General features: G+C 30.7%; 2 protein-coding genes across 2 annotated transcripts; both read left to right on the forward strand.

Moving 5' to 3' along the window:
* The first annotated feature begins 2,669 nt into the window (after window positions 1–2,669).
* LOC114412808 (ATP-dependent DNA helicase Q-like 5) lies at window positions 2,670–6,050 on the forward strand. The gene is made up of 7 exons (XM_028376858.1): window positions 2,670–3,006; window positions 3,231–3,333; window positions 4,080–4,208; window positions 4,514–4,683; window positions 4,794–4,818; window positions 4,908–5,023; window positions 5,354–6,050. The coding sequence occupies exons 2-7, from the start codon at window positions 3,286–3,288 to the stop codon at window positions 5,439–5,441; spliced, it is 576 nt and encodes a 191-aa protein (XP_028232659.1). The 5' UTR covers window positions 2,670–3,006; window positions 3,231–3,285; the 3' UTR covers window positions 5,442–6,050.
* Window positions 6,051–6,745: 695 nt separating this feature from the next.
* Window positions 6,746–8,882, forward strand: LOC114412809 (uncharacterized membrane protein YuiD-like). The gene is made up of 4 exons (XM_028376859.1): window positions 6,746–7,054; window positions 7,374–7,538; window positions 7,803–7,853; window positions 8,503–8,882. Exons 1-4 carry the CDS (start codon window positions 6,953–6,955, stop codon window positions 8,569–8,571), a joined length of 387 nt encoding a protein of 128 aa, XP_028232660.1. The 5' UTR covers window positions 6,746–6,952; the 3' UTR covers window positions 8,572–8,882.
* Window positions 8,883–15,123: the final 6,241 nt, after the last annotated feature.

Here is a 15,123-nt window from a genome sequence, read left to right on the forward strand (position 1 = left end):
TTATGATAATGAGAGTGAGAATAATTTCTAAAAGCATTCTTATTCAAATAAGAGAATTCAGATTTATAATATAGGAAAAATTAAATGATATGGCATGCAATATGTTTGGCCTAGTATTTTTTTTAGCTTAAAATTTGTTTTAAAGTTAAGGTTTAAAATAAGAAATATAAAAATGAAGTAGAAAATGTTTGACAGTTTTTTAAATTGAAAACTCTTTAGATTAGTTTAAGATGAGAGAAAGAGGTTAAAACACTTATACGGTTAAAGTATACAATACATTCTTAAAAGCTACATTTTCCTCTCTTCTTGTATCAATCAGCTTATTTTGCAACTATTTTTTCAGCTAAAACCAGGGATAAGTAGAAACCCTAAACCCACCACAAGCTTTTTCGGTTGCAGACCAAATGGAACCATGCAAAAACAAGTTTTTTTTTTTTTATTGTTGTCAAATAAGACAATCCAAAATTGCAATCAAACCAACAAGTCGTTGTCGAGTGGTACCGGACTCGATTATCTTAAGTAAGCTTTCAAATTCAAGTTTTATAGATGGAAAAATGTGATTGCAAGAAGAGATCCTATTGAAGATGGTTAATCAGATTCTTCAACGAATATTAGTCGTCAACAAAGTTGATAGATACTTTTTTATCAATGTAATGGTGGGCCCAGGCTACAATGGTCACTTAAATTCCTTGTGTTTTGTGGTCAAGGAAATACAAACTGGGTATCGCAAGTGGGTTGGTATTTAAAATTTTTAACATTTTATTTAAGTTAACATAGAAAGACGATTTTGTCATTACTTTAATGAAAAGACAAGAATGCCATTTACAAACTTCAAATATTGTTTTGCCTTTCCAGACAGAAAGATAAGCCATACGTTGTCTTTGTAGGGTTTTGTTTTGAAGATTAATTTCATTGAAGATGGTTGATTGTTGACATTTTTAGGACTCTATCATGTTGATTTAGTTGAAATAGAGGCGTCTTTCAAGTTGTAGGAAATTGAAGGTGGTGATTCTGGGTGTTGACTTAGGAGGTCGGCCCCTTTAATTTTGTGTTTGTTCTTGTTTGGTTGTTGCTGTTTTTTATTATGCTACCATTCGTAATGACTATGTTTTGCCAATTGAATAATTTTTTTTCCATATTTTCACAATCGAAATGTGTATTCAATAGATCATTAATTTTTTTCTGCATTAACACATCTTAAGTTATCTGATAACTGCTAAATATGAGTTATTTTTTATAATAAAAATATATTGAAAATATCTTTAAAAATATTTATTTAACAGTTATTTTTTGCTTAAATGTTAGGAATTGATATTTTTCTTATTTATGGCTTGCAAATATGAAAATGTGGGATTAAAAACAAAAAAGATCCAGAAAATATCAAAAATATAAATAAGGAAGATTTTTTACATCAGACACAAGTCCACTCTAGCAACTATAAAAAGGCAGTGAAGTCCAAGTTCACTCTAGCAACTATAAAAAGGGAGTCAAGTCAAAGAAAAAAGACACACGGAGTCTCAGAGCACTCTAATACACACCCAAAGCCTAAGAACTTTCCCTTAAGGATTCTTTCTTCTCTTTTGTCATTTTTTATTCCCTCTTTTCATCTCTTCTCCTCCATTAGTTCCTATGCTCCTTTTCTAGTGTAAGGCCCCTTATGACTATGAGAGGCTAAACCCTTAGTTAGGGTCTGACAGGCCTAAAAAGTCAAAAAATGTATTGTACACTTCATATTTATCAATGCAAACAGGTTTTTTTTTCTTATTATTTTTTCTTACTTTTAATTCCAAGCATCATTCATCCTTGCATCATTTTTGGGGGTTAGGTGCTCGACAAAGGATAATCCTTAATAGAAATACAAGGAATGTCTTGCATGCATATGTTGTAGGAATTAGTCGCTCGACAAAAGATAATTTCTAATGGAACTAAAAGGAAATGGTATCTTAATAAAATCATTGTTAGACATAGAGTGATTGTATTATGTCCATGCATCAAAACAAACATTTAGAATTAAAACTTCATGCATTTTATCTATTGACTCTTTGCAAAGACATTTGAGAGATAGATATGTAAAATAGACTTGTCATCGTAAGACATCATGGATAAGTATTCTAATAGATGTAGGTAGGATAAATTCACTTGATTGATAGAGAAAAATCACAAATAATACATCTTAGGTAAATAAGGCATGTTAGGTCCTAACATTCCCATCTCATTGAATTCCCTACTATTTCTTTTGTTTTCTATTAATAGTTATTATTTTATACTCTGTTATTTTAAATTTATCTTTTATATCTCATCTTATCTTTTCCTCTAATAAATTGGAAATTATCCAACACAAGTACAAAACAAAGTCCTTGTGAAAATCGACACTCGGACTTTCGAGTACTTTACTACTTGTGACCGTTAACATTGTCCTAAGAAACTATTTTATTTATATTATCATTGGAAATTTTGAATGTGAATGAATTAGGATAAGTGGTCTGGTGTTTTAAAGGTTGCCTATGGTGGTATTGTCTTTTGGTAATGTTCGTTGGTGATTGGTGTTTGACATTTTAAAAAGTGTGGCATGTAATGTTGTATTTTTTCGGCCAATTGGTATGTGTGTTGTTTAATCAACAGAATTTGCCAGGTGATGCTTACACTTTTGACACGCTTGGAGTTGGGTGATGTACAGTACTTGCAGTTACATCCACAAATAAATATAACTTGCACTTTGAATTTTCACAAGGTGCGTGCCAGACTCACCTTTGCATGTAGAATTTGCCACGCAAGATAGATAAATTTGAGTGCCATCTCTCTAGATCTAGATATTTAAACTTGAATTTTCAGATAGGACATCTCAATCTTATACTACTATTTGTTAATTTTTAACTGAAATCTAGAAAACTAAATATGGTTTCAGTAATTATTTAGTTGCTTGTATTTTTAACTTTTGGCACTATTGCAGTCTCCTCCGCCATTACTTGCTCAGAAGGTTTCTGCTATAGCTGTAATTCTAAAAAGGTAATAATAGTAAGCATATTACATTTCTTGGCCTTTCACCTTTTCCCCTGTTTCCACTGGATGGTACTGTTTTCCAACTGAGTTATGTTAATGTTGTAAACCTCAACATGGAGTCTGGCTCCAAATTTTCAATTTCTATAAAGCGAAGTTATATACAAAAGCCGTTTAATTCTACTTACACTCATACTTCTGTTTAATTGAATCTTTGTTTTGTGATTTTTCAGATCTGAAAACAAGCATGGGCAATATATTTTTGACATTCCAACTGTGGCAAATGACATGGGGGTTACAGCAGTGGAATTAACAAATCAGTTATACGACCTGAAGGTTTGGACTAGGGGATATATTTTTTTCTTGAGTTTGAATGTGTGCTTAAGAAATATGTTTCAAAAGTGCACAAGTCTTCTTTCTTCTGAGTTTCTACACTTCAAGGGAAGATGTCAGATGCTATGATTGAAGGTTGATATGGGAAACATCTTCATATCACTATGTCATTCTTAAAATTTTCAAATGAAACTGGGAATGAATACAGTAATGTAGTTACCAAGTTTAGATTCTGAATAGTAGTCCAAAGGACAAATGCTTCCGATACTTGCCCCTGCATTAAACCTCCAATTAGCCAACAGTACTCATGGTACATACTGATGAATGTGATTGAAAGAAAAACAAAGTTATTATATTTTAGATTTATAATATTTTAACCATAAATACTTACAACGTGATTTATGTATTGATTATTGTAATCATCTTAAAAACTCTGCTAGTTTTCCTTGTCTTGAAAATCTTTGGCACAATACATGATCCGTTCATTAATCAATACACTGAAGCTGTATATTTTGTTAAGATCTGGAAATATAGTGTGTCTGTGCTTGCATAAAGGTTTAGCCGAGTAGTGCATTTTTTTATTGAGATTAATCTTGCCCATAATTTTTTTCAAAATATGTTTCTAATCTGATTCTGATTTGGGACACCTAACCCATTTGGCATAGGCACATAGCTCTCTACCCTTGTGTGTGGTACTGAAGCAATAATATAAATACAATCTGACCTCATTATTTGTGAAATGTTCTCAGTTGATGGGAGAAATAACTTACGAAATGAAGGACTTGGCCTACTGTTATAGGATCATTGAAGTCCCAACAGACCTGTTATCTCTATCAGCAGATAACACCCGATGGTTATCAGAAGTTGAAAATTGTAAGGTAAGCAAATTCTGATAAACTTGGGAGATATTTATTTATTTGGGATTTTTTTAAAATATGTTTGTCTAGAATGTTGTATCCTTTGTTCAATTGTTTTCCTTTTGGGGGTTCAAAAATTGAAATGTAATGTTGTTATGACATTGTCCCATATTCCTCTCATAATCAGAAGCCTGAACCTTGAGTTAGTACTTATTGGATCATTTGTTTTAGATGAAATGTTGCATCCATTGGGTTTGTGTAGTCAAATTTCATGTCCAAGTTATTAATGATTGATTCATTTTCTCATGGTTCTATTTTTTGAGTAGGTACGAAAAATGGATGCAATGTTTAATGCTGCATATTTTGCATTAAATCTATGTGATAATATGCAAGGTTGCGGTGGTGCCAATCATACACCATGCTTGCAAAGGAAAATATTGGATTACTTTTCTGGAGTTGATAATGCTGATTTCTGCAAGAAAATCGGTCAAAGCAGGTTATTTCTAATTTCTTTGAGCTAAGCTCTTTACTATAGAACAAAAATTTAACCTAGGACTTATATGCTACATTATCTTGTACTAAAATTGGTGGTATTTACATGTGCAGTCCTTTCCTGCGGGCAGATCTAAAGGTAAGCTGTCATTTGAGCATTCTGATAATCTTAAAAAATTTTGGAAGAAAAAGTTTTGAAATCTTACCTGTTCCTTTGGGTATCACCAGGTCTTCCTGCAGAGCAATTCACATGCTCGATTTACACCAAGAGCCGTTGCGAGGGTAATGCATGGAATTGCAAGTCCAGCTTATCCTTCAACAGCATGGAGTAAAACTCATTTCTGGTACATTGAAATTCAATTTTTTTCTACTTTATGACCTTAATACTGCTCGAAAATAGGAAATAAATTGGGCGAGTTAGAACTGTTGTGCGTTTAGTTTAGTTAGAATTGTGTACACACATGCGTCAATATCTCAATAGACCAGCATTAGTCATGATTTGCTGTCCCAAAACTTAGCTTTTGTTTGGGAAACAGAAAGAGGAGGAAAATCTAGTGAGCAGCAACCGTTCCTTTCATATTTTCCCCTCCTATTTTTGTTTTTTATGGTGTGCAGGTTTTATATCATTCATTAGAACAAAGTGCTAAACCTGAACATTTAATCATGGATTGCAGGGGAAGGTATACGCATATAGACTTTAAGGAGGTGATGGAAGCAGCAAAGGAAGAGCTTAAGAATTTTGTTGGAAAAGATACACTATAGCCGTTTAGAATTGAGTTTACCATCTGACAAATTTGGATCAGGGGTCACCCAATCTTTAACAGAATCCGTCCAAGACCTGCATTGATCCAAGGCCCAGAAAAAAAAAGCTCAATTTTTGTGCCCTATCAAGCGGTTGGACTCCAACTGGGTAGTTCCGTGGCATGTTATTATTGCCGTAAATGTGGCGCCAGCACATGTCTGTCATCACAGATTGAGACAGAAGCGAAAGGAAAATTGAACCTCTGCCTCATTTGTGTCATTGATTTGCATTTTCCAATTGTCCGTCGGCATAGCATGCACCTTTTGGTTGGAGGAATCAAGTATTTACAATCCTTTGCTGTCTGATATTTTGTTGTCACCTTGTCCAAAAGAGCAATCCCTCTGGTCTTATATTTAGTTTTTTTCTTCTTTTCTTTTCCAATAGCACAATACCAACAACGGCTTAAAGTTGTTATTATTTGCTTACACTTAGATATCTACTTTACCAAAAGATGTTGGCATAGAGTCATTTGAGTTCATAAATTAAGGTTGGTTCAATTTTTGACTTGAACATAGAGTCCTTAAAGATATTATTTTATTCTAGAATGGATCAGATCTAGTAGAAGGAAATTGAGTGTGAAATAAGAAATCTTATATACTTTTTTATGAGTATTTATTGTATGAAAAAAATATCAACAGATGGTAAACTCAGGTTATTTGACATGGCCATGTGTTGAAGAAAGTTTTTAATTTTTTTTCTTCTTATATACATGTCAAATATCTTCAACACATAGCCAAATATTTTTATGTTAATTTTTATGTAATGTTAATATAATAATTTTTATATCATTTATATGATTTTTATGATAATTATATAAGATGTGATTTTTATCTATTTAAATATTAAATAATAATATATTATCTTAATCATTTGTATTAAATTTTATTAAATTAAACAGTAATACGAATATAATTAAAGAATTTTTATTTTCATATGTTTAAAAATATATATTATATTGATAAAGTACTAAATGTTTTTAACTAATTTAAAACTTTGAAGATAAAATATATATATATATATATATATATAATAATAATAATAACATTAAATTTAATATTGTGTTTTGAAGTATAATTATCAAATATAGCCTTGTTACTAGATGAATTTTTGAAGAGTAAAATAAAATAATCAAATTGCCAAACAATTTTAACTTTAAATTTAAAGTTCTTATTTTCTAATTTAACTTTAAAATAATTTTAAAAGTTAAAATAAATAAATAAGTGAGGCATATTATACTTGAGCATTCTAAACAAGAGAAGTTTATTCATGCGTGAAAGCCAAAGCAAGACCGTTTGTTAGCATTTGGAAGAAAAAAGAAGCAACCCTACCAACCAGTGAGAAGACATCATTTCATTCATCTTTCTTCTCAAATGAGTCTCTGTTTTTGTTCCTTCCAAGGCTATGCCTTCCTAGATCCCTTTACTTTACAGATTCCAATATTGCCAAACTTTCTTTGTTTGAGGCTGCAGCCATGCATTCTAAAACCTCATCAATCTCTTCCAATTACCCAATCATTTCTGCCATTTTTGCTTTTGCAATTGCTCAATCCATCAAGTTCTTCACCACTTGGTTGGTATTCCCCTTTCTTTTCTTCCTTTGTTTCCTTATCTGATTGTTATGGTTCCAACATGTAGTTGTAGTTGTAGCTAGTGCAGTTTAAGACCTCAAGATTCCACATATACCTTTGATATCCATGGAGATGTGACGTTTTTTAATAAACTAAACTCAACTAGATGTATATATGTATAAAAGTGAAAACTAGAGTGAAAGGGCATGTTTGGATGTAATGGTACAAAAGAGAAATGGTTAACTTGTCATTTTGAAGTATAAAATATGTTTTAAAAAATACGTAAAAGATGATCAGATGGTTTAAAAGTCTTGATGTTTCTTAGATATGCAAGTTTAAGGAAAGAAGATGGAATCTGAAGCAATTAGTTGGGTCTGGTGGAATGCCATCATCTCATTCAGCAACTGTCACTGCTCTTGCAGCTGCCATTGGATTGCAGGAAGGCTTTGGAGGACCTCTTTTTGCCACTGCCTTGGTTTTTGCTTGTATTGTATGACTTCCCTCTTTAGTTCTTCAAATAAATCAGTAGTGAAAATCTCTTAAAGGACTTAATATTTTGGTTACTAATTACTATGACCTGTGATAGACATTATTCTAGCTCCATATATGCACCGGTAGGAATAGACATTATGTTACTGTTAAGAAAGCATTTGATTTCCCAAAAACAATTAAAAATGCACCTAGTTTAGACAATCAGAAACTAAATTAATGCTGGTTATGTAAAATAAAGTTCTGAAAAAGAGATTGGTGGCAGGTGATGTATGATGCTACTGGTCTAAGATTGCAAGCAGGACCCCAAGCAGAGGTTTGATGCTTGCCCTTCTACATTTCCACCTATGCCATTGTTTGTCATTTCCTTTACTTCTATGCAATATTCTTTTTTTTTTCTCACCACAGATGTGAGAGATAAAATGCCATGGAAGCCTTTTTTGTTTGCCTATGATTGCAGTGCATTACAGAGCTTTGCTCCTTTGGTTTTAGTGGATCTTATTGAATTTAAATGAATGAATATTCCCAGGTTTTAAACCAAATTGTGTATGAACTTCCTGCTAAGCATCCTCTGACCTCAGTTAATAATTAACTATTAAGCTCATCTACATTTACATTACTAAACTTTGTACACATGTTCCACTTCCACAGTATTATTTTTTTCTTCCTCATTTTATGTTTTATGTCCACTTCTTCCTATGTCTTTCCAAGAAACCTTTTCCTTTACCTCTAAGTGCTAGTTAAAGTGAGCAGATATAATAAAAGTCATTAAAAATTGGGATAAGTAGATTAACCACAGTAATATATTTAAAAATTTCTTGCTGAAAGAAACAACTAGGAGACCAAGTATGTGCTCCTTTTATAGAGGTTAAAAAGAATAGTTGAGAATGATCTTCTTTGTAATGGTCAATTCTTTTACCGCTGATGATGTTCTTATTATGACTATGTTCTCCTTCATACTGCAGGTCATTGTCGGTGGGATACTTGGACTTTTAACACCTATTGGCCTTTTAAGACCTGTGACTAAGAATTGAGGCCTTTCTTGACATTACCAACGGGGACAACAGTGTCAAATCTTTCTTCTTGACTACAGCTGTGGTCTCAAATTCTTCACTCAAAAATATAAGTCTTGCATTTTCATGAACTTCCATCTGGTGTCAACAGCAGAAATAAAAAAATTTAATTTTAGACTGCATGTATTAAAATCTAATAAACTGCTTGTGGATATCATATTAGGTATCTAAAAAGGACTACTGCATATTATTCCCAATGGACATCAGTAGGACATTATTCAGTGATCAAAATCATTTGATTTATCAAAACAACCGTGTGCCTTATTTTCAAACTTAATCTGTAGAATTTTTACCAATCATCCTAGAGGTATCATTTAGCTGGATATGAGAAAAAAACTTAGCAAAGGGAAGTGAAGAGAGCACTCTGAAATGATACCTCTGGAAGAACACTAAATGCAAACTATCACAAAATTCACGGGGAATTCCTGTTCGCAAGGAAAGATTATCCCCTTATAGATTAATACCTAGGGTGAATCAAAGCATGTTCAAATTGGTAATTATATTTTTCTTTTCTTCAAATCAAGGTATTTCTACAATCAAAAGTCTTGAAACTAATCTTCTAAGGAAGTAGAATCCAACTCCTATCATATGCTTAAAAGGTTCAAGCTACTAGTCACTTACACCACACTTTCTTAAGAGTGATAAGTATACGTTAATCCCAACATTACAGTCTATTTGATTTTTCGTTAGTGTAAATTCACAAGCATGCAAACAGAAAAAAGAGAGGGAAAAAAAACCTAGCTGTTTCCTGGCAAATTTATATTCGCTCACTTTTAGCAAGAAATCAAAATATCAAACACAGTTACAGCACTTCCAACGCTCATTGTTAAACGATTTGTTTATGGTTAGACACCATTGCTTATTATTTTTTTATCATTGGAGGTGTGATCTACGTGGCATGTGTCACATTTGGTTACTTAAAATTAAGCTATGATTGTTTATATAAGTAACTGTTGCTTATGAGTGAAAAAATATTTTCTTGTTATTTAATAATTATTTAAGAGAGTAATTTAAATGTTGTTTAAAACTACTATTAAAGTAAAATATATAAGAATTGTTTAATTATAATATGACATTTTAAGAGATCAATTAACACAAGATAAAAAAAAACTCTAAATAGGTTATTTAAATTGCACCCACAGAATATCTCTTAACAAAACTTAAGAGTAAAATCAAAATAGCAAACACACTTAACACCTAAGAGTAACAAGCAAGTATGTTTTGGGCTGGTAAATTATTGACCCAACTTAGCCTGTATCGTTTGCTAGTTATCACACTTAGCACGTTGATGTAAATTTTTTTATTTATATAATTAAAGTTTAAAAGCTATTAATGTTAAATAATTTATTTAATTCACTTATATTTAAAAATTTAATTAATTTATATTAAAAAGTTAAAATTAATTATTTTTAAAAAAATATTAAAGTTTGTTTAAAAATAATATAGAAATAAAGTTTTTTTTGTGGAGTGAAGTTTGGTGATGTTAAAAATTAAAAATTAGTTATAATAATTTCAAGCTTGTGGACTAAGTTATCGGGTCGAAAACCTCTTCTTCAATGTTATTGCTACAGTCTGTATATGTTGTTGGACTATTCAAATCGATCCATCAAGTTCCAGTAAGAATTACATGGATCAATCATTAATGAAAATAAGAATTAATATTTTAAGAGACATGTTATTCATATAATAATTTATATAATATTTTTTTTATCCATTTCTCTCTATCATACTATTTATTAGATTTCATACTTCTTTTTCTTTTCTTGTTCTCTCAGTTATAAAATTTGTTGTACAAATAACATTTCTTATGTTTTGATAGGTAAAAATATAAAAATTAATATTACATTTGGCAAAGAGTAGTTAATACTGAAAGTTGTTTAGCTGAAAGCTGTTATCTTTTAAGTTATCTTATAAATTTGAGTGTTGGTAAAATTGTGTTGAAGTAGCTAATGTAAAAGTTGCAGAAATAGAAGTACTTATATATTTTTATATAAATTTTATTTTATTTTATTTTTTCAATTAATTTTGTAATTTCATGAATTTTATATAAAAAACAATTATTTTAATTAATTTTTAGTTTTAAATGAATATGAATAAACTATTGAACATCAATTGATAATTATTGTTTTTTAAAGACAATTGATAATTATTGTTAGAGACTAATTATATTAACATTTTGTCCGTATTAGACTATGTGTCATGATTTTTATAGTGGCTCAAATGAAAGAAACTTGGTGTAACTAGGTCCAAAATTCTCCCCTAAAGATGTTGAATGTGAGAGAGTTCTAATAATTGTGAGTCAGTTTCCATGGTGAGATTTTACGTAAACTTGGAAATGTTAAGTGTGTGGGGACGGGGAGTGTGCGAGGATAACATTTAATCTAATGCTTAAATATCTTTTTTATGACTAACAATTTTTTTTTTGTAATTGTATTTTCTTTTTTACAGTTCTTGTAAATGTTATTTTTTGTTTTAAATTGTTGATGACGTGATATTTTTTATAATTTGTATTTCTTATGATAGAACATTACTCCAACTTATTTGATTATGTAATCATTGGTGATGTTGCACTCAATAACACTATGTTAATGTCACATGACATCATCATTGTTAGCTACATAAGCCTTTTTTTTTCCGAGTTAGAGGAAGGGGCTAAAAATATTAATGTCGGAGTTAGAAACCAAATAGAAACAAAAGGAAATAATAAGTATCAAAATCACAAAAAGTATATTCGAAAATATATTTAAATTGTTGTTTTTATATGATACACAATTCATTATAAAAAAAAAAGTAAGTAATTTCAGTTGTCGCTAACAACATCAACTACGTGTATAAATCATCAAAATGTTAAAACATTAAAAATTGATTTTCTCAACATTAATTGATGTTTTTTATTTGGCTTAAATATATTTTTAATTTTTAATATATACTTAAATTTTGTGATTGATTTCTAATAATTTTTTCTTTTGTAGTTGTTGTCTAATATTTAAATTTTTTTTATTTTAGATCACGATTTTAATGTTTGATTTTAAAAATATGTTTTAAAAAAAATCTTAAACTGATCTACCTCCTACTCTGTTGTCTCCATTCCAACCAAATCCATAATGTATCTCGTCCTAAACTAACCCACATCCAAACCCGCCACCCCCACATTGCAACCCTAGCAACCACCATTGAACCCGATCTAGCACCACCAACATTTGAAAGTTCTGGTGATGACTCTAGTGGAAGCAAAAGCAAAGGGATCGTGTTCTTCTTCTTCACCTAGCAAACCATCGTGCCTCCGTGACAACCATCACAACTTTTGTTATCATCGACAACATGCGACCTTTACACTTTTTTTTCCATTCTGACTTGAAACCCCACATATCTGACTCCACCTCCTTTTGTCATGATCTAGATCTAACTTAGATATAAATTTTTGGAGCTTTTGCGGTATGGTGTGTTTGTGATTCCAAATGCTCTCTCGGTCTCGCAACTCCTCTGTGCATGACATCCTCACCATCGCCCCTACTGTCTAGCCCAAGTAGATGTTTGTTGCTTCTTTTGAGCCTCCACTACCATCCTTTGCAACGTCAGTAAGGAGGTCGAACTCATCTTGATTTGTTCATCATTATTTGTGCCAAACCTTCTTTGATTTGGTGCCCCTTGTCCCCATTTTTGCCCTTGGTCCACATTTTGCATGGTGAAAATATTGTAGAATTGATAGTTGCTCTGTTCTAGGTTTTGCGACAATATTTTTTACGATTTGTTGTTGTATTTGATTTGATTAAGATTTTGGTTTGTGAGGAGAAACTTACACTTGAGTCTAATATGATTGATGAGTTGTAGATTTGGTTGGTGTGGCTTTAGATATGGTTTTTTATATGTCTTCTTCAATTTAAATTTAGTTTTTACTTCAATTGATTTTTGCAATTTTTATCCTAGAAAATTTAAATTTGATTTTAAAATAAATGTTGTCGGTTGTTGAGTTGTCATAATTCGCGTTATCAAATGTTTAATGGATACATCATCACTTAACAAATAACAATAATCTAAAACAAAATTTTTTAAATATGAGGCAACAAATATGAAGGAAAATTTTTATCAGAAATCAAATACAAAATTTAGGTATATAGCAGGGATCAAAAATATATTTAAGTTTTCTTATTTTAATTTCACTCATTTTAGAGATTTTTTAAAAAAATATATTGCTTTCAAAAAATATGAATAAAGAAAAAAAAAGCCTAACAAATCATACAAGTCCAAATTTCATATTGGGTTCACCTCATATTAACTGGACCTTTAAATGAGTAATAAAGTTGTCATAGTCACCGGTTGTAATGACTGCAACTCATCCTCTCCCTCAAAGTCAAATTTTGCTAATTCATCTCAAACAGACTACAGCACCAGGGTACACTTACCATTCAATTATTTTCTCTTGCTATAATTCCATTCCATAAATTTCACAACCACCGTACTTCACAACTTGGATCTCGATCGGATCTCTCCATCAAAGTATGTGAAGCAGATAATTGTTAATAGCATCTCATACTTCCAATTTTATTGTGCTCAGAGGAATATAAATATCTCATCTATAAGGATCCAATCGTTTTAGATCTTATCTGTTTACCTGATAATTTTCTTTTTGTTGTTTTACTTACTCATTTACTTTGCTGTTTCGGCCAACATTTTGGCACTTCTATAGTCACCAATTATGTCATCCATATTTTCTTATTGAGGACCCTTCAGTTGGTAGCTGTCTATTTTGTTCTGCATCACAATCTAAATTCTAACATGATCTATTAAAAATAGAAACAGAGGAAAGGGGGATGCAATTGATCAGAACTCGTATCATTTTTCAGGTCAAAGACAATTTACCACCCAATGATTTATGAAGAAAAACCTATGACAAATGTTAAAACAATAAAACGAAAGGTTTTCCTATTTGGATTGGAACATTTTTTAGGTAAAAGAACCATCTGATCCAATCCTTTTTAAACTTAATCATTCATTCGTTTTGAAATTTTTTTCTCCAAATGTTATCCAATCCAATTTAAGTCAATTTGATTTGAATTAATTTTCGGTTTTTAAAAAACCTATAAATATTACAACTTGTTAATCAAATAAGATATAACAAATGAACATTTTAAATAATAAAGTAAATTATAATACAATGACTTAACTAGTAAATCAAATAAAAAATCTAAAAATTCCATATCAATTCTTAACTTTTGTGAGTAGTAACTTTGTTTGTTTTTACACTAATTTGCGATCAGAAATTATGAATAAAATCATAATCATATGTATTACAAATTCAGTTTTTATCGGTATGTTTCGAATATAAGTATCTCGGAGTTTATAATAACTTAGACTCCTTATTCAACCAGCAGCTGAGATAGACTTCATTAATATTACAAATTAAGATTAAAAATATGAAATATTGTCAAAATAATTTGTTTGGATAAAAACATATTTACATTGCAAATATGGAGCGCATCATATCAACAAGGACAACAGAGTAATTTTAATGTTAATAAGAGTATAAAAATTTGATTCCATTTATATTATCCAATAAAATATTGAATTTTATGCAGGTTTTAAAATTTTCTTACTATATGTTTGGAAACACATTTCCTAACATCGTATCTACAATCTACATCAAGGCAGAAGCTACAACGAGTAGCTAACTTCTGCGTTGTTGTTTTTGAGTTGTTTGACGTAAAAATTTAACTAGACTTGCATTCATGATATATTTCCAAACACATTTAGTACATGTTTAGACATGGAACATTCTTTCACACTTTTCAAGCAAATAAGGAAATATACTAGTGGATTGGAAAAAAACAAGGGTTACGATCAACCCAACATTTTTTCGTTGCAGTTTTTTGGTTATATTTTATAGATTGGATGTTGTAATTGAAATTGAATGGGATCATTAAAACACCTTTATCACCTACGTTCCATTCTGCCTTTCAGACTCTTGTGTGTATACTTACGTTCTCTTAACAGTAGCTATTAGTTGTTATTTTGTTAATTCATTACTATCTTCACACGCCAACTAGACAACACAATGACGATCCACTCACAACCCCTTTTAGAGTCCGTAGATACTAGAAAGAAAGAATAGAACAGTTAATTTATACTAATAAAATAAATCCACTAAGTTTGTTGGGTTGGGGGAATGGAGCAAGCATGGGTAAATAAACAGAGCCATCTTGTTTCCTCTTCTCGCAGAGGAAATTTCCTTGTTTGTATGCCAGTTCGGTCAGTTGGTACTTCCAAGATGGCAGATATGGTCCCAAACAATTCCAATTCTTCACATTGCACCATGTGATTTAAAACTTACACTCACTTACCAAGTTTTGATGTTTTGAGAGTAACTTTAAAATATCTTAATCAGTTTTTTTTTAAAAAAAAATTAATGATTTTAAGATGTAATTAATATTATTAATCTCTTCTCATGATTAAATCTTATTCAAATATATTGTTATAGTCGTAAAATCTCATATTACTGGTCAAAACTAAAGATTA

This window comes from Glycine soja, chromosome 5 (assembly GCF_004193775.1).
Source record: "Glycine soja cultivar W05 chromosome 5, ASM419377v2, whole genome shotgun sequence".
NCBI lineage: Eukaryota > Viridiplantae > Streptophyta > Magnoliopsida > Fabales > Fabaceae > Glycine > Glycine soja.

Coding starts and splice junctions, on each gene's coding strand:
- LOC114412809 (XM_028376859.1), top strand. CDS start 6,953: ATGCATTCTAAAACCTCATCAATCTCTTCCAATTACCCAATCATTTCT. Junction 7,539..7,802: donor CCTTGGTTTTTGCTTGTATT/GTATGACTTCCC, acceptor GATTGGTGGCAG/GTGATGTATGATGCTACTGG. Junction 7,854..8,502: donor AAGCAGGACCCCAAGCAGAG/GTTTGATGCTTG, acceptor TTCATACTGCAG/GTCATTGTCGGTGGGATACT.
- LOC114412808 (XM_028376858.1), top strand. CDS start 3,286: ATGGGGGTTACAGCAGTGGAATTAACAAATCAGTTATACGACCTGAAG. Junction 4,684..4,793: donor AAGAAAATCGGTCAAAGCAG/GTTATTTCTAAT, acceptor TTACATGTGCAG/TCCTTTCCTGCGGGCAGATC. Junction 5,024..5,353: donor TGGAGTAAAACTCATTTCTG/GTACATTGAAAT, acceptor CATGGATTGCAG/GGGAAGGTATACGCATATAG.